This window comes from Pyrus communis, chromosome 5, assembly GCF_963583255.1.
Source record: "Pyrus communis chromosome 5, drPyrComm1.1, whole genome shotgun sequence".
Lineage (NCBI taxonomy): Eukaryota > Viridiplantae > Streptophyta > Magnoliopsida > Rosales > Rosaceae > Pyrus > Pyrus communis.
The window spans coordinates 11,715,097-11,735,669 of NC_084807.1; the positions used below are offsets into that span (position 1 = coordinate 11,715,097).

The following is a 20,573-nucleotide window of genomic DNA, read 5'->3' on the forward strand; positions in this document are numbered from 1 at the left end:
ATGGCTCTTTCGACGTAGCTTTTGTGACCTTGTAATTTCTCTACGACTACAAACCCTAGAAGCCCAACTGCACCTATATGTATACCTCTTGCAAAATACAGTAGAAGAGTAGTGTTGAGTTGTATATTACAGAAGAAAATTCAAACTTGAAAGCATAAAAAAGAGCAGATTGCTCGAGCTAACTTGACTAGCAACAAGTTGAGGTTTGCATGGCTCTTTCGACATAGCTTTTGTGACCTTGTAATTTCTCTACGACTACAAACCCTAGAAGCCCAACTGCACCTATATGTATACAAATGAGAGAGAGAGAGTCGGGCCAAGTTTTTGAATTATAACTGGGGGAATTGATTTGATTAGATCTTGCTTGGTGAGACTTCACTGTCGATCACTTGTGGCTTCCGCAAATTGAGGTCTCTAATTGACTTTTGGTAGGTGTTTTCTGGAAAATTGTCAAATATTACGTTCACTCATTTATTTCAACCTAAATCTAAGTTCCACATCACCGATTTGCAGAGCTTGAGACTCGTAATTCAAGCAGTTAAGAATATTTACCTCATATCCGAAATAATGTGCTCGAATCTCACCTACACGATACAAATCATCAAGTATCTCATGCTTGATGATTTATGAGATGCATTACCAAGTTCAACCATCATAATGCTAATATTTCCCATCACCCGTCTTCTTGTGTACGAACAAGCATTTCTGTTGGGTTTTACGACACAATGAAAAGCGACTGCTAAATATGTTCACACGACATTGTATTGTCAAATCAAGACGCCACAATGACGGTAAACATGTTTCATGCAAGTCCTCACATAACATTGACAAAAAAAGGTACACTCAACTGGGAAGACGAACTGAGTCCACGTCTGATTACCGTAAAACAAAAAATGTGACTAGCATACAACATCAAAACTCCTGAAGAGATGTATAAACTCTAAATGGAGCTACTCTCAGATAAGATTACAGAAGGTTCAGAAGCACTAGTCAATCAAATCCAGAACATTGCTACTAACTCTTCGTACACACTATCAAACTATATTTCCGATAACGAATAAAAAATACGAAAATGAAGACTACAAAGACTTGGGGTAAAATTATCATACATCTCAAATGCAGGGCCCTATCTCACCTGTTCAACATGACCGAAGCAACACAGGCCCCACGGATGAGCTGAGCATGTCACCGAGGGCAATCTGGACCTCATTTGAACCATGTTCACAACTTATCAAGCTGGAAAGAAGGGGGAAGAACTGAGGCAGGTTGTTTTCAAATGAGGTCTCTCCCAAACTACAGATAGTCTGGAGAGTTGCCACAATAAGTGGGGCACGTTGAGCCAATTCTCTTCGTCTCCCAGAACCTAGAGGAATTAGCCAATGGTGTTGCTGCCCCTTGGATGATTCAGATACCTTTCCAGAGCTAGCAGCTTCAATATAGAACTGTAAAACCTCTCTACAGAGGTCCACGATGTAGGACTCCACCTCCGCCTCATTGTAACCTGTCGGTGTATCCTCTATAAGGTTCTGTAACAACGTAAGGCATATTTGGTAAGATTCGTTCTCGATGCGCAACAGTGGAGGGTCTTGCATTTGGGTCACGGAGCCAAATTCTTGTAACCTTGCTCGTAAAGTGGTATCAGTGTTAATCTTGTGAGCGTGAGATGCAACATCATGCAAAGCATCAAAAAGGACTAACGTGTTCCTCGCAGAAAGGTGAGACCGGTACATGGTGTAAATCTCCATTACCGCCTGCCAAATATTTTGAAAGACAAACCTCACGAAATCGTAATGACATGATAACATGTAAATATCTTAAAACATGTATATATCACACACTCGCACAATGCACACATGCATGTAGGCATTCAAAGGTTTGCCCTATCTTCAAATTGATTGTCACTCCAGCATTTTCTATTTTCAAAAACTGTAACTGGATATCAAACAATAAAATTCAAAAGAAATGGTTATTGTGATATACTTCCAAGACTTCAAATTTGGTCCCTGTAGATTGGGTTGTTTTTCAATTGGGTCCCTACGAAAAAGACTAGAGTTCATGCCATCCAAGCTGCATCCTATAACAATGTAAGGGTGGTTTGTCTAACCTATCCAACACCTGTAATTGGAGTAGAAATTACCTGAATAAGTAAAAGTTGAACAGCAGCTCGGCACTTGACGTCAGATATTCCAGCATACAAGTGGTTTGTTCTCAATCTCTCTGAATCCTCATCACTCCTGCCAGACACAGTGGCCTCTCCATTCTCTTCTCTGCTCAAAGCATGTTCGTGGCTTCTAATGATACTATCTCCACTAACAATGAAAGAGAAATCAGGAAGCGTTGAATTGGCTGCTTCTTTTAATGATGAAACCACTTCTAGCCACTTTTCATCAGAAAAGAGATCCCCTGCATTGCTCATCAGCCGCACAAATGCAGCTATACCTATACCAGCTAAGCTTTGGTGTGGTCGTCCAATAAAACTGACTAAAAGCACCAAAACTTTCTTCAATAGTGGATTGACTGTGGTATAAAATTTGACAAAGAGATCAACAACTAATTGAAGTGCCAAAGTGCATGTCTCATAGAGCCAGGCATCTTGGTCAAGGTCGCCCACATCACCATCTGTCCCTTGCCCTGGTGAACCTTCCCCAGAAGGATCAATAGCATGCCGCACATAATCAAATATTGGAAATAGCACTGATTCAAACACCCTTTCCCACAAAGGTAGTGAGAAAAGGTGACCATGGTTACGTAAAGTTTCAAACAGTACTTGTAAGGCACTCCTCCTGATTTCAGGCCTAGGATCAAAGCTAAGCTCGGATAAACCTGCAGAGCGAAGACAAATAAATAACTCTTTCCCTGTGTGATAAATTAAAAAGCTCAAAATTTTAACACAAACGCTCGGGAACATTATGTTTATTAGTACCAATTTAGCAGTATCCTTACCAGCCAATAAAGGGAACCAGCAATAGATATGGTCGTCCTTATCTGGTATTTCACCATTTTCTTGTTTTCCATCTTTCCAGGCTTGAGGTGAAGATGGAGAGATTTTAACAGAAGCCTCCTTGTCCTTATTTTTGGATGTGGAACCAAGACCTCCATCTGCAAGTTTTGTAGCACAAAATCGAAGAAAAGCAATAGCATTGAGGCTAATGTCTCTGTTGAATCTACTATTGGTAAATGCAATTAGGCAATTCACGCAGTCAGTAAAGGTAGTGGTTTCAGTCTCAGTAATGTACGGAAAATAGTCTCGAATAATCTTCTCAATTATTTCAAAGGCCAAGAGTACAATGTTTTTGTGGTCGTCATAAGCTGCCGTAGTGAAGACCTGAATAACATAGCAATGGAGAACTATCAGTATGCAACAAGAATAATTCATAAAATCAAATTAATTTTTATCGACTGTAGAATTAAGCGTATCACAAAGAAATAAGGACTGGGAATATTCTAGTACCATGAACATGCTCTTCCATCCAGATTTGACATTGTTGACACGAGAAAATACCATTTGTGAAACACATCTGATGATCAATTCACGTATTTCAACTGCACTGCTTTTACGCATAACAATGACAAAAGGTTTCATAAACTCATTCTGAAAATTATAATTAGCCAACTCTTCTCGGTCCAAAAACTTCATTGACAACTGGCGTAGAGAATCCATAGCAAAAATGGCAATTGACAGGTTTTCAGAACAGCCAATTGTCACGAAGAAATTAGAAAGAACATTCCAGATGCTAGACCACACAAGCCTGATGCGATTCATGTTATAATGCCTGTTACAAGAAAACAATTCAGGTCAAATTCTACAGTTTTCTTGTTTTACAAAGCACATAAATAAGATTGAAGTAGGGTGATCCATACGCAATCTCAACAATCTTTGTAAGGCTGAAAACTCGAGGATCAGATGCCGATCGCAATTCTTCCATAGAGACCTTGCAAAGTGCCTTAACAAAATCTACAATTGCCTCACTGTTTAACTTCTGACTCCGTGTGAATATGCGGCTCATTTCACCAATTTGTTCCAGCATGTTTAAATTAGAAACCAAATTGTTCATCTGTTCTGATGTGACTGCCCCAGAAGCATTCCCACCAATACCAGCACTATCATATGAACCTCGCAACACAGCAGCTGCTGCATACTGCATCCTTCCTTGCCCCTTCTTTTTCAAAACAGGAAGGATAGTTGACTTAGCCTGTTTTGATTTTTCTGACTCATTCTGAGGAAAAGCAAAGAACGTGGCATCTGGAGGAGCACCCTCTCCCAAGAGATGTAGATGTTCAAACCGGGAAACACATGTCAAAATATGCTCCCAAGCTTCTTGGAGGTAGTTCCCATCTTCATCTGCAATTGTCACTATTGCCTATGAAAAATATGACCAAACAAAATGTTAGATTCGTCTCAAAGCACAAGCACTTGAGCATATTACTGTGCTGAACCTGTCACATGATAGTGCATAAGTAACATTATGAGAGACTGTCAGCAAGTCCTAGGAGCACAAAATCGCAACAGATGCTGTAACTTACACAACATCAATTATACACCATGTTCTTATTTATTTCACAGATAACGATACAAGCACATGCACGACTCTTCTCCTAAACACTCTTCTGCCGTCTGTGCAAAGTGTTTAACTATGCAGTTTTAGCTCTAAATTGAAAATTTCTTCGCTTTCTTTTCCTGGTTCATTCTTGGGACAGCACATTATTATTCTAGTTAAGACCAGTAACTCAAATCTTTATATTTTTGCCAACTTAAGATATCAATTTCACTTCAGAAATCAATTTTATTGGAAGGGTAAAAATGCAGACATCTGAAATAATAAAGGATGAAAACAGATTACAGGTGATGTGAGGTTTCTGCACAATTGTTCAAGTGAACATATTATTTGCATGCAAACCTTTATACTTATTATGCTGCATTACATATCTGCCAAGATGACAGGTTAAGCATGAGAAAACAGAAGTAAAATAACTTCGCATCCAAATTGTTCAAAACTATGATATGATTAGCAAAGTAACATGATTTCTCCTATAAGACTACTTTAAAGCATCATGAAAATTAAGGACAACTAAATAGTACAATCTTTATGCATATTCACATCCTGATAAACTATGGTAGAGTACAACAATATGCTAACCTTAATTGCATCAATATTCTTCTGCTTGATGTCAGCAGGAGAGTGGAGGGAAGTAAACTTTGCTAGTGAAGTGACAAAAGCATCTCTATGGGTCTTCATGGACATTACAGCAGTAACATGAATGGCCTGACGAAAGCCTTCCAGACACAGTGAAATAACTACTTCGTCATCACTTTGATCAAGTGGAACACTGAAGGCAGCCAACATAGGGGCCCAGCATACCTCAACCATGAATCTAAGAATTATCACATCTGTTGCAGCATAATAAACTGACCTACAAAATGGCCATACAAGTATATATTAAGAATAAATTCTAATCAATATCTACTCTGGATTACAAGATAACCCAGGCATTCTAAAGATATGAAATATTACAAATTCCTAAATATAAATGCACAATATCTTAGTATAGTCAAACTTCCACTATGCCGAGCAAGAAATAACAATCCTCAGTCAATAAGACAACTCCTAGAAAGTAAAATCTATGGACTCCGAAGAAATTATGGCCTGATAAAAATGGAATGGCGAATAAGAAGCCAAACATTTGATATCAGAGAAGTTCAGTTAGTCTTACTCAGATTTGCGAGCTTTTTCTTTAAATTGTTCTTGCATATGCTTGATAAGATCATCACTGGTTTCCAATTGATTTCCTTCCCCCCGTTTACGGATCACAATATTCAAGATACTGTCCAAGCCCAAAAGCCGATTTGGGTTCACCGACTGTATTTGAGGAGCCAATTCATATTCTTTCATTTTAATCTCATTTCTTGATATTCGCTCAAACAATGACCTCAAGTACTCCTCAGGTAGATCTTTTCCATCATCTATGCCACGATTGTTTCTTATAAAATCATCAGCTGACATCTGCATAATTTAAATGGCCAGAAAGAGAGGGACATCAATCAGCTATCTGTTTCAGTCATCCAATTAAATCAAGGTATATGTGAAATCGTGAACTCACCTTGTTCTTCACCATAGGGTTATGAGCATCAGTGTTGAGCATTATCACGGAGTAAGCAAGGACATAGGCTGTGTCAGCACTAGTAAAAGCCTTCGGATTACATTTGCAATAGCGTTCCGCAAACTTTTCCATTATTCTGTCGATCTTCTGTGCCTCACCAGGCAACCTAAAGCCTTGAAGAAAGGCCCTGATGGCCTCATCAAACTCCAAGCCTTGAAATTCAAAGGAATCCACATAAGCATGCATTACTTTTAGCGATAAGTCTTCTCTTTCTCCAAGGTAATCCCCAATCAAAGTCTTGTTCAAACCAGATCCATTTTTGAGAAAAGCAGCTATCTCCTCAGGTGAACTACCCACCTTGTTTGCATTAATGAGAAACTCAATTCCTTTTTTAGGTTTCCGATTGAAAAGAGATATACCTTCCTGCCACAAAATATACATTAGATTCCAAGTGCAACAGCCCACAGATGAATCTAATGGAATTCCAGACCATTTGCCCTTACCTGAAGTTCCAGCTTGTAAGCCCTGCGTTGTTCAATTGTCAAAGCATCAGAGGCCTCACTGGAGGCTTCAGAATGAGTGTCTGACCCTTCAACAGGCTCCTCGCTGTTCCCATTTGCCATGGGAAGACCTCCTGGTTCAGGAATATTCTCAGTTGGCTCAAATCTCTTGTTAGAATGAGGATCTGGAATACGCAATTGTTTGTTCATCCAATCTCCGATCGACCTCAAAACACCAACTAAGCACTTCATAGCTTCAAGTTTCATAGTTGCCTCCTGAGGTGGTAATAATGTGGTGGCAACACCAGGAGGGACACCTTGTGCAGTTTTAAGAAGGCCATTTACCATCCTGACAATATGGCAAAAAAAAATAAGGAGAAAGAAGGCATTGTTAATGCAAGACCAATAACTCACAATCCTACATACAGTGCAGGACATCTGCTATTGAATTTGATAATCAATATTATTGTTCAATGATTTTAAAATTTGAAAGTATTTAAAGTGGATTCTACAGGAAAGAACATAGCATACCTCTCAAATATGTTCGATGAATTGACATCACAATCATAGTTGATAAATATGTCAACCAAGATCTGGGAATCAACACAGAGCTTCTCAAGAAACCGAAGTACTATCATCTTCTGCTGAAAATTGGGTTGTGCGACATTTTCCAAAACTCTGAGAACAATCATAGGAAAAAATACTCCAATCTCTGCTTTCAATCCAGCTCTAAATCTTGACACCAGACTAATGAAGATGGAGCAAGATAGCTGAAAAACTATCATAAGAGTTGAAGCACTGTTCTTTAACAGTGACAGACATAAATATTGCTTAATCGCACCTAAAAACCTGTTCACAAAATTTATCATTAGAGATTTTAAGGTAGGAGAAAAAACCTAGCTAAACGTTCATATCTAGAAGACGAATATAGTGAAAGCAAGTTTTATTTCCTGAATTAAAAGATATGAGAAGTGCATATTTTGTTGAACAGAAAAATAAAAAACTACAAGAGGAGACTTCGTGAACATCATTAAGATGCCGTCTTGTGCTCATGCACAGACGTGCGCACACCAGAAATCAAAATCGCAAGAGACCAGCATGTAACTTGCATTGCCAGAAAACTAAACCAAGATCTAAAAAATAGCAACATCCAGGGATAAACCATGTATTATATTGCACAGACGTGTCGAATCTGGGGATCCACTCCAATACCTCAAGAGATATACCAATTAGTTTTGCTCAGAATAGGGAGTGACATATCTGCATTATGAGCCTGGAGATATGCTTGTCCCAAATTGAATCGTGTTTCAGATCTAAGCAAAGTCCCTTAATAAATTAATTGATCAGGAGCTACCAGACACTCACAATAGCATGAATTTCCGGTCACCTAGTTCTAAGGGCATCATATGTACTATATTACCCATGATCATATGGAAGAGGTAAAACTACAGTTCTACAACTAAGAAGTATAAACTAAGAAGCCACCATATCTATCCACCAGCCTTACAAGCTAGGCAATTACAAATTGACATATTAGCGATTCTCCTACTCCCCTCGGACCACGCCTAGCCCTGTGTTCTATTATCATGCCAACCATCATTTAAATAATGAAACCAAAGTCTCTTGCACCATCTGTTATTTATAAACCCTCTTCCCACACAAAATCTCAAACATGGACACATAAACAGCACACTCAACAAACAAAATGAAGCTAAAGCTGGAATCTAGAGCAAGTAAGCTGAATATAATCACTAATCAGCTAAATCCGAACAGATAATCAAGACAATTAAACACTCGACATGAAATGGCAACATCCAAGCACAAGCATTATAACATGAGAAGCAGTGATGTACCTTTCGCTGGTCCTAAAGACAGCACCGGCATTCTCCAACAAAATCTTCAAAAGCTCCAAAGCAACAATCTTTCCCTTCATCAACTCCGGATCCGCCAATGCCTCTTTTGGTGGAGTCTTCATAGACAGCTTACACAGAGCTCTAAACACCAAAAACGCATCTCTTCTCAACTTATTCCCAATCTGAACCTCCAAATCCTCATCTCTCTCCAATTCTCCGTCCGCCAATTCGCCTTTTCGGCCCTCCAATGCCGTCTTGTACATACTAATCTCCCAGTATTTGGCATCCAACATGTCCTTATCAGTCGAATCCAGCAAATCGGCAGGGTTCGTGGTCTCCACTGTGGTGGTCTCAAACGCCCCGTCGTGCCGCAATGACACCTTAGTAGGTGTCGAAGGGTTCAAAACTCCATCAATGTCGGACATAATCTTGGTGATAAACCCCTGCACGAACATTGTCATCGAGCCATCAGCATCGGCTTTCTCAACCGGATCCATCAGCTCAGCCACCACGATTGGGTGAATCGGAACCGTCGACGAGTCAGCCTCCATTCTTCTGAACACGATCACCAGCATCTGGATCAGCGACGCCTTCGCAGTAGTCTGATTAACGACATTCTTACTCCCCAAGTAGATGTCGTAGCAAGTCCTCACTATCTGCAGCAAGCAATCGCCGTGAATTCGCAGCGATATCGATGTCACTGCCGATAACAGCGTTTTCAACACCAAAAGCTCCATCTGATCGTCCCCCAAATCGTGGCATTTGCACACAGACCCGATCAATCTCGTGAGCAACTTCGCTTCCGCGGCGCCACCGGATGCGTCAGCCTCGCCGCGCAAGTAGCCATGGGCGATGAGCTTCTGGATGCAATCGACAGCCGGATCGGCGATCTTCAATACGCCGGAGCCGGCGGCGTTGATCACGGGGCTGAGAATGGACTCGGAGTCGGCAAGAGAGTACTCTTCGGAGCCTCCATCATGGAGAGGGCCCGGCTCAGAGTTGTCCGGGTCAGAATTCGAGTCGGGTTTTGACTTGCTGAGCCGCTCGAGCACGGCTTTGCATTCGCTGGCGAGCTTGGCGTGCTTCCGCCACGAGGCGTTCTTGATGATCTTATCGAGGGCTGGGGACACCACCTGCCTCAGACGGGAATCGGCTTCCGAAGAAGCCATTCCCGAGCTTGCTGCGAGTGAGGCTCAGGGAGCCGGATCTGGAGAAATGGCTAGCGTCTTGCGGCTGTGGACTGCGGAGGCGGGCGGGGAGGGTTCGTGACTCGGTGAGCGGGTTGACTCAGTGGCATAGAGAGCTTCAGCGAGAAATTACAGAGGTGAGAGAGGGGAAGGAGAAGTTGAGATTTGGATCGCGTTTTTTCTTGGATGGGGAGGTCCAATGGTGGGAATTTTAACGACCTAAATGGCCCTGTGCTGCTGGGGAACTGGGGTGAAGGCTGCTTGGATTCGATGGGTGTTTTTGGTATTTCGCTACATTTGGGAATCGAGTGTGGTTAAGAGTTAAAATCTCTAATGTAGAAAAATGGCTTTTTTTATTGGAGTTGGATTATCTCTCCCCTCGTATTCTCATTCCTTTCTTTTTTTCTCCTTTCACACTTTATTTTTTATCTTATTATCTCTATAAAGTCAATATAAAATGTTGACGTGATTTAACCATAATCATTCAAATAGAAGAAGAGAGAATCCTTCTCCTTTTTTATTAGCATCCTACATAAATGTTGAATACATCATATATTAAAATTTAATATTAAATGACTTATGTACTCTATTATGTAATGACAATTTCGACCTTATTAGGTTTTAAAAAAAAAAACAAAGAAATTTCTAAATACACCCTAAATCATTTCAACGTATTATTTATCTTCTTCAACTCTCATAACCCGTCTCGCCCTCCATTGTAAAACAAAACCTTAAGCAATGAAACTACAAACACATTAATATTGAGAACAATTATTTTTGACGAATGGAACACAATATCGATGTTTTGAAAAGCTTCAAGATATCTTGTTCATGTGGAGTTTTGTTTACATGAAGTTTTGGTTATGTGACAGATATCGAAAAATCATTATTGTTGACAACCGACAGGTTAAATTAGTCAACGGACAGAATCAAGGAGAGTAGAAGAGCAATGTTGGAAACGGAGTAGCTTGGGGTCTCAATCCTCCAAGATTTCCATCTGCAATTAGAAAAACCTTCGTATCCCACAAGCCTTCAGCTTCACACCGAAGGTGCCCTAGATGATATTATGTATTTGCACATAAGATGTAAAGAGAATGGAGTGTACGTAGAAAATGTGGAGTGTATATAAAAAATGTAAAGTGTACGTTAAGAGTGTGGGGTGGAAAGGTATTATGGAGAAATATGTAGGATGTATTAACATAATTTTTAACTAAAAAAGCAACAATATGTGGAGTTTTAATATAACAAGCCTTGAAAAATTTACTCACTTTTTTATTTGGTCCAATCAAAATATGCCGTGTATTTTTTTTTTTTAATGATATTATTTACACTAAGAATGATGGGGTGGGATTAGCCTCACAATAGATTAGTAAAATTGTGGTTCAAATTCGACTTTAATAAAAATTGAACCTAAAACCGCTCACTTACAAGTGAAGAGGAATACTACTAGACCGTAGTATTAAGTAGCGTTAATTTTTAAAGTTCAAGAAAAATTAATTAACATATCTATTATTTTTAAAGGATAATGCTAAGAAGCCAAACTATTTAGACCAAATTTTATAAATTATATGACGTGGTTATTAATCATTGGATTATTAAAGTGTTAATTAACATATTTATTTACAATTGGTGCCGCCTCACATGATTTACAAATTTGATTTTTAAAGTTAGTCTACCCAATATTACTTTTTCCTAAACAATCAAACATGTGTTAAAATATGATTTGATTAAAATAAAAAAGTGAGTATATGAAGTACTCACTAGTGAGTACTTATGCAATATTCATATTATGCATTCATTTTGTGTGTAACCTTTTGTGGCCTATATTATTGATTGACATGTGTTAGTAAGCTTAACCCTCCTTAATTTCATTGTCATGAACTTAACATATGTCAATCAATAATAGAGGTTATAGAGAGAGATCACACACAAAATTAGTACAAAAGATTTGATGTTGTTTTTCAATGATGGTATGCGGAACCTTTTTGAATTTCAATGGAACCGGATCCCCTCTGGACCCAAAGGAACCAGATCCCCTCAGGTTCCATATTCAATCTAATAAGGAAAAGCATCCTCGTTGAATCCTCTTTGTGGGGATCTGGGGAATCTTGTAATCATGTTCATTCATCATACATCGTGCGGTCAGTTTTCATTAGGTACTATTTATATTCAATTTTAAATTTTAAATAATTTCTGACCGCACGATGTACGATGAACGAACATGATTACAAGATCCCCGAATGCTCACAAAGAGGATCCGGCGATGATCCTTTTCCATCTAATAAAATGTTGATTTGGACTTGCTTTGTTTTGAAAATTTCAGTTTATTTGGGTGTATTATTTTAGTAAGCTTTTTCATTCTGTCGATGTCTTCTACTTGCTGAAATAACTAAGCTCGTTTGATCTCATGACATTTTATTATAATTTTTTTCTCTAGCTTTATGCCTTTTGTCCCCAAAAAAAATAAATAAATGAAAAATCACTGACCTTTTATACTGAAAAGCATCAACGAAGTGTAAGAGCATCTTAAAACGAGTTAGCAACATTTTTTTTGAAAGGTGTTATTTGCTAGCCCATTTAACACTTTTATGCGGTTTTAAAAATTTATTAATTTAACTGTAAAGTCCCGTCCCAAAATATTTATTTCGGGAAATAATATGGGTGATAGGTTCAAACTAAACTGTTGTTTAGTTAACTACCATTAATCACAATTCTCTACCTCAATTTTTTTTTCCCTCACAAAATTTATGATCAACATTTATTTACCAAAACATAAGGTTAAATCTCAAATTATTCACCAAATTCCTTTTCTTAGTTCAATTTATCAACAAAAGATTTGCCTTGATTATTTAAGGCTGCATCTAACCCCTGTTAGACTGCCTACGTACCATTGAACGGAATCAAGCCTTTCGTAGTTCACCATTCAATCTTAATCCATTTCCAATTATATTCCAAATAAACGAAATATCCAACATTATTTCTAATGATTTAAACACATCCAATGGGTACCAAATTCTTATTTAGAATATCCAAATTTGTACAAAATAGCAATATCAGCCCACTGGCCATGCGCTGCCGTGGGTGGCAGTTTTTGGGGAACGGAAACCCAATTTTCCGACTAACTCTAAAAATTACCAAATTTTACAGGTAAGTAGAGTTCAATGAGAGGAACAACTTTCATACCTAGGCCGAAGTCCAATTCAGTTGGGAACACCTCAAATCGCCCTCGAACCGCGGGAAACCCTTGATATAGGTGCTCTTAATTCGACTCCAAAACAGCTTTATCGCCCCCAAACTTGTTTGGGCTTTGTTCTTGCGTTCAAGAGGATGCTATAGGTGGTGGTGATTAAAGGAATTTGTTTCAGAAATAGGAGGATCGACGACAAGAACCCCTCACCCACTGTGCGGTTTCTCCCAAATTCAAGGCCAATTTTCTTATATTTTTGGGTGAAGTGGGTAGAGGGAACGACTACGTTCGAGGTAAGGATCATTTTGGCACTAGTCCCATTGTCAACGGTGGCCGAAATCGAGAGATATGGCTAGGTCGGGTTGGCGGGTCGAAAAGGGATCCGGTTCCCTCTTTCTCTTCTCCTTCATTTCCCCTCCTTTCCTTTTCTCCTGATTGGCCGATCCCCTTCCTCCTTTCTCTCCTTTTTCTTCTATCCTTCTCATCCCAGCCGTCCATCTGATAGGAGCATATTCATGCGACTTAAATGGCTTGTTCTCGTGCATTTACGTTATGTTTCTTTAGTTATTTTAGTCCTTTAAGCTATTTTCGTGTGTTTATAGGTCCAAAGGGCTAAAGGAGCAAAAAGATGCATTTTGGAGACTTTTGGAGCACTTTTGGGCTAAGGATGGATAGCTTATGCTTGGCGCCAAAATGTTGGACGAAATTGAAGACCAAAGTGTTGGAACTTTGTTCCCTTTAGTTTTAGGACATTTAAACCTTTCCAATTCCCTTATGCCGTGCATCTCCACCTTTCTCCCAAAACCATACACATGCATTCATTATTCATTCCCTCACATGCTCCCATTACTTATCATCACCACTTATCACTTATCATAACCACATATCATATCACTTAACATTCATCCACCTTTCTCCCTAAAACCGTGCACATGCAAACACATTCACCCACATGCACCCTTTATTCTTTCATCATTCCATCCACTCATTCATCAAACCACTCCCATCCATTTCATCATTGCAAACATTCAAACAAACATCACTCATTGTCGTGGCCTCCCTTTGCATTCACATGCATCTCACTTCATCATTTCAGCCACAAAACCACTCCACATGCACCCTAGATTCTAATCAGCCACTTCACACGCACATTCAACATTCCAGAAAATACCCATGCCTTGCACATGCATTCATCATCTTCCCCCTTTACATTTCAGCCACACATTCACCCACATGCACCATTCAAACATACACCACCATAAATCATCATTGCCGTGGCAATCCCTCTACTTTCCAGCATCCCATTTCCATCCTTGCACATGCATTCCCTTCATAAATAATTCACACTCATTCACACCTCAATTCATCCCACTCTTCCATTTCAGAATGTAGACATCAAACACCCTTGCCGTGCTCTCCCTTACAATCCAAACACCATCCTTCCATTTTCACCACTTCCCAAACCATTCACACCATCAAACTATCCTTAGACCTTGTGCTACAACGAAGAGGAAGAGAAGAGTGCCTAAACGTTCATACAATTCAAGTTTGAGTTGTTGGAATGTTTAGGTGTTTCTTTGATTTCAATGTTTAATTTCAATACTCTTTGTTTTGTACGAATGAGGAATGGAAGAGAAGAGGGCCTAAACGTTCATACAATTCAAGTTTGAGTTGTTGGAATGTTTAGGTGTTTCTTTGATTCTCTTTGTTTTGTACCATGAGGAACTAAAACCCCCTTGGCTAGGGGGTAATTCGAAATATATGTTTATGCTTGCATTTTGATTTGATTACTTCTAATTACGTTTCATAAGTTGTGAATTCAATTTGTTTAACTGTTTTATTGATAACCTATTTATGTATGTTTATTGAGAGTGCACGCTTAATTTTCATGCATGAATATGACGCTAGAATATAAGTGAGTTTCACCTAATAGTTATGAACTTATATTCACAAGTAGTGGAGGTTGCTTATAAACAATCGCGTTAAATAAATTCTTGGCATAAATTTCATGCAATCATAGTAACGAATGCCTCGTCAACACCCATAGTTTTCAAAGAACTTAATGATTCTTGCTTGTATCTCTATTATGCAATTCATGTAGGGAACTTGTGGGGAATGCTTTGGGTTGTCGTATGCAATCATCCAATTCATTAACTTAAGGAAAACTTGACTGTTAATTTAAGCGGACCTAATTAACCCGGGGTGATGAGTTTCATAATTTATTGAAATGCAATTGGAAATCATTTTATTATGCAAGTGTAACATGTGTGGAGATGAACCCCTTAGCTATTCTATCATCCATTCATTCCATTTTATCATTTTCATATTTACATTCTGTTTTAATTAGAATCTGTGCATTAGTTTTAATTTCGTCAAAACTCAATCCCCCTTTACTTTATTGTCTAATTTAGTTAGAAAGTGTCTTAGTTTGTGTTTTTAAGAGTTTTGATTAAATTTATTTCCCAATTTCGTCCAAATTCACCAAAGTGCTCAAAACTGCCCAGAAAGTGATTTTAAGGCAGTTTTGAGTGTTTTGGGTGATGTTTGAGTCTTTTAGTTTGTTTGAGTGTTTTAAAGTTTAGTTTTGCATTCTTTGAGTCTAGTATAGTGTTTTATATTGTGTTTTTACGTTTTTGAGTCAAATCCAAGTGATTAACAATCCCTCCTAATCCCCGGTCTAGAACGATTCCTACTTATACTTATACTACAATTGTCAAAAAGAGGGTTTAATTTGTGTGCGTATAAATCACGCATCACCATCTCTCACCCTTTTTTTCTTTTCCTTTCATCCCAGCCACACACGTGGCATATCACATGGCTCCAGAAAATCTGGAGCCTTCTAAAGAAGGTTAAAATTATCAAAATATCCTTGACTTTAAATGTTAATAACTTCTTCGTTATAATTCCGTTTCACGAACGGTTTACGCCTACGTATTCGTGAGATCAAGCTCTATTCAAAAATATAAATTGTGACCTCGAAAGGTCTATGGATTTTAGATAAGTAATTTTCAAACTTCAAACTTTGTAACTAATTTAATTTAAAACTAGATTCAAATAAATTAATATAAATTCTAAAATCTCAATAATACAATTACATAAATTATAATAATTTCCAGTAACAAAATTTTAAAATTCCTCAATTAAATTTTCATAACCATAAATCGATTTATTTTCGATTTCCTCCACATATTCATAATTATTGTCACATCCCCGCCCGGGGCGGACACTTCCTGGGCCCGCTCCACCACTGTAGCACAATATTGTCCGCTTTGGGCTTACCATTCCCTCACGGTTTTGTTTTTGGGAACTCACGAGCAACTTCCTAGTGGGTCACCCATCATGGGATTGCTCTAGCTTCTTTCTCACTTAACTTCGGAGTTCCTATGGAACCCGAAGCCAGTGAGCTCCCAAAAGGCCCCGTGCTATTTAGAGATGGGAATATACATATAAGGATCACTCCCCTAGGCGATATGGGATGTTACAATTTGTCACATCCCGGCCCGGGGCAGATCACTTCCCGGGCCCGCTCCACCACCGTAGCACGATATTGTCCGCTTTGGGCTTACCATTCCCTTACGGTTTTGTTTTTGGGAACTCACGAGCAACTTCCCAGTGGGGCAACCATCATGGGATTGCTCTAGCCTCTTTCTCGCTTAACTTCGGAGTTCCTACGGAACCCGAAGCCAGTGAGCTCCCAAAAGGCCTCGTGCTAGGTAGAGATGGGAATATACATATAAGGATCACTTCCCTGGGCGATGTGGGATGTTACAATCCACCCCCCTTAGGGGCCTGACGTCCTCGTCGGCACACACGCGGCCAAGGTTAGGCTCTGATACCAATTTGTCACATCCCGGGCCGGGACGGATCACTTCCCTAGTCCGCTCCACCACCGTAGCATGATATTGTCCGCTTTGGGCTTACCATTCCCTCACGGTTTTGTTTTTGGGAACTCACGAGCAACTTCCCAGTGGGTCACCCATCATGGGATTGCTCTAGCCCCTTTCTCGCTTAACTTCAGAATTCCAACGGAACCCGAAGCCAGTGAGCTCCCAAAATGCCTCGTGCTAAGTAGAGATAGGAATATACATATAAGGATCACTCCCCTGGGCGATGTGGGATGTTACAATTATGAATATTCTATTTCATATATTTAAATTTTCAAGGTATTACATTAACCCTCTCTTCAAAGTTATCTTTCACTTTAAAATATTAATATCTTAACTTTATCCTATCTTGTAGGGCATAAGTTTTATTTTAAGCTCTTTACTAAATAGTATTCTTGTATAAAATATGTTGCGAGACCCAATTTGCTAATTTGAAGAAGTAACAACTGACCTCGTATATTTACAAAGGTCAGTTGCTAATTCTTAAGAAAATTTCCCACCCCTTCAATAGAGTCCCTTAAATTGAAAATTGATTAATGTCGTCCCTGAAAATGAGTGTCGCAAACCAATGTGATCATTCCGTCACAATTTTGTCAAAAATTATGTTACATGTTGATGTATCACATAATTAGGTCCCACAAGTCTAATTAAATATTGTTAGTGGATTAAGAATATTTAAATAATAAAAAATAATTTTTGTGTTTGATATAATTAAAAACTTAAAAACTAAAAAAAAAAATGGGAAATTTAATTTGAATCCATGTAACCTTTCTCTACATCCAACTTAAACTGTAAATGTAAATTACTTTATTATCTTATTGCATAATTATCATAAAGTACAAGATAAAACTAATAATAAAAATGATTTTAAACCTAGTACACGTAATAATCAAACCTAACCATCACCATCACGTATCGTTCTCCTACGTTCTATTATGACAAAAATCATAAGACACTTTCATAGTGAAAAACAAGCCCTTTTGTGCGGATGGATAGTAATTTTGAACTATTGACAATCTATACTAAGCCAACTACCCCTTCTCTTATACCCAACTGAAATGGAAACGCATGGAGTGGACGGGAAAAGGGAAGGAGTTTTTTCTTCCTTTTCTATACAAAGGAAGATTAGAAGGGTGTGGCATGCATGTAGACCCATCATATTCAATCCCTTAAAAGTTGGATAGATTTGAGAGAAGAAACAAATAAAAATCTTAGTAAAGTTTCATGTAAGCTCAAATTGTAAACATGGGAACATAAACTTGTATGCAGCACATATGATGCACATGAGAGCCTAATTTCAAAAACATCTTTAACAAATTAAGTCTTTAAATTCTACCCATGATATGTCAAATAAGAACATGCATTGTGCTGCAATTAATTATATTAGAAACTGGCTCTTACAGTGAAACAAATGATTAAGTTGCAATTCAAGGACTCCACTCAACAAATCTAATGAGAAAATTAACCAATACTATCAAGTTTCGGCAAATACGAATTAAGTTGAGAGAGCAATGCTGTAGAGAGTGATGGAGATTCCATCAAAAGTAACTGTTGGAAGGAGAGAACGTCAGAGAAGATAATGCTTTGATTTTTTGGTTTTTTATTTCTCATATGGGTGTAAAAGATAAATTTACATATTGAATTGGGTTTGTGAGGGTAGTTTATGCAGTAAATTTGGGTTTAAAGAGATATTGAAAGTTTAATTAAAAATAATATGGGTGTAAAGAGTAAGTTGGGTGTAAGGAGAGGTTAAATGGGTTTAAATAAAATTTCCCCAAAAAAAAAAAGGGTTCTTTAGATATAGATCATTGCAACTCTTATTTCCTAGGTAAAACCCCACCTAATTCTAAACATCAAAATAAAATCCAAATTTGAAAAAGAAAAAGTAATTGACCTATTATTACTAAATATTTACAACTTATGTGACACACCCCGACCGAGATCGGAGCGTGCTGGCCATCACTCAAAGGTGACGTAGCCATGTGCACGTGCGGAAGCTAATAAAGTAGTAATAAAAAAGTACGAATAATTCAAAACTAGCATACTAGTACAAGAATAAGTGCTAGTAAGTGCGATACAAGTTCAGAGCAGGTCTATAGCAGCCCAAAGCAAACGACAACAGTAGTACGCCCGAAGGCGACCCTACAATGTGGAATGTCTGTCAGAACGCCGGAAAGCCCTCAAAGGAAACCACCGCAACGGCTAAGCAACTAGAACCTGGAGGGGCGCAAAACAAAAGCGTGAGTGGGCAAAAACAAATCTTTCTAAAACCATTTATAAAATACTTTCTAACCCCTCGCCGTAAAACCTGTATACTTCCCAGAAAATAAACATAAAAACGTATGTATATATATACCAACATGCTCAAGGGTATACTAATCATGCTCAATATATGCCATGTCAAAATCTCATAATGATATGCAAGTGCTCAGGTATGAGTCATATCAATCACACAATCATCTGGCAGCCGGAGTCACCTAACGTGACCTGTACGGCTGCATATAGAGCTCAAATCTCAATCTCGATATCTAAACCTGCCCACGAGTCGGAACCACCTAAAGGGGTCTGTACGACAGGCCTGGGTGTAACATGTATATACGCTCTAGTGCTACGATCACGTGAAGGCTGTGCGAATAATCGCGGGTCACCTACGAGTCGGAACCACCTATTGTGGTCTGTACGACAGGCCTATGCACCTAGCTTGGATCTAAGCTGAGCGTATGGTGCGGGAGGTGAACAACACGTGAAGGACTGTGCCCTACTCTGGGCGGGAGCACTAACACCGGGGGTGCAGGTTATGAGCTCTCTAAGCATCTCTAACCACTATTTAATGCAATCGTTAAATAACGCTTACCTGGCACTTACCTATGCCTCCACAGCACCAACATATAAATATATATGACATATGCATAATTGAATATATAATTAAACGTATATGTCACTACTTATGCATAACCACCAATTATATAAAAGAAATGGCATATAACTAAGCATTTATACTAATTTCTGGGAATTAATATGTATATAGGTATGTACGGAAAACAAAAGCCCACTCACTGGTATGTAGAAGGGTCGTAGCCCCCCTGCCTCGCGTGTGCACGCTCGTCCTCGGGGTACGTGTCACCTAAATGCGAAACAACTATAAAAACGTTTACTTTAAAGCACATAACCAACTTCTCGTAACAACTTCTCATACATTGCTCAAAATGGACAATTGAATATACCAACGTGCTCTACACAACCTCAGGGTCACAACCATATTTTTAGAAAAAATTTTGGACCCCACACGCGCCCCCACGCGCCAGCACAGGCACGGACCTACGCGCCCCCCACGCGCGGCCACGTGCCAGGCATACTGACGGTGTCAACAGACGCCGTCAGGAATATTCCGTTAAACTGACGGAATATTCCGTTAAATCCAACTGTTACCGTTAACTGCCGTTAGGAATATTCCGTTAAACTTAACGGAATATTCCCCTTTCTTCCCCGGCGAGACGCCGGCGCCGGCGACGGCACCGGAAAACTGGGAAAACTTCCAACCGTGTTTTCTCCTTCGTTTTTCAACCAATTTTCACGATCTTTATACCAAAATGAAGCTTAGGACTAGTAGAATCACGATAGACTAGTTTTAAGGCCTAAAAACCATGGAATCTCACCTGCAACAACGATCCAAGTTCGGCCAACTTCGCACCTAGCCTTCCCGACGTCAAAACTCGTCCAACGAACTACTCCCAAGCTCCTGGGAACCTCACAAACACAACTACAAGCTTAGAATCTCCTAAAACAAGCTAGATTAGGTTTGCATGAACAGTGCAATATTCGGCCATTGTTGAATCGATGTGAAAACCAAGGATTCCTCACCT

The 20,573-nt window shown here is 39.0% G+C and overlaps 1 protein-coding gene across 1 annotated transcript; it reads right to left on the minus strand.

Moving 5' to 3' along the window:
* Positions 1-848: 848 nt before the first annotated feature.
* LOC137733334 (brefeldin A-inhibited guanine nucleotide-exchange protein 2-like) lies at positions 849-9,845 on the minus strand. Its single transcript, XM_068472487.1, has 11 exons — positions 8,453-9,845; positions 7,131-7,448; positions 6,603-6,948; positions 6,100-6,522; positions 5,713-6,002; positions 5,139-5,412; positions 3,862-4,361; positions 3,452-3,773; positions 2,944-3,325; positions 2,138-2,823; positions 849-1,751 (listed from the first exon to the last, which is right to left on the minus strand). The coding sequence occupies exons 1-11, from the start codon at positions 9,619-9,621 to the stop codon at positions 1,140-1,142; spliced, it is 5,322 nt and encodes a 1,773-aa protein (XP_068328588.1). The 5' UTR covers positions 9,622-9,845; the 3' UTR covers positions 849-1,139.
* Between the last annotated feature and the right edge of the window lie 10,728 nt (positions 9,846-20,573).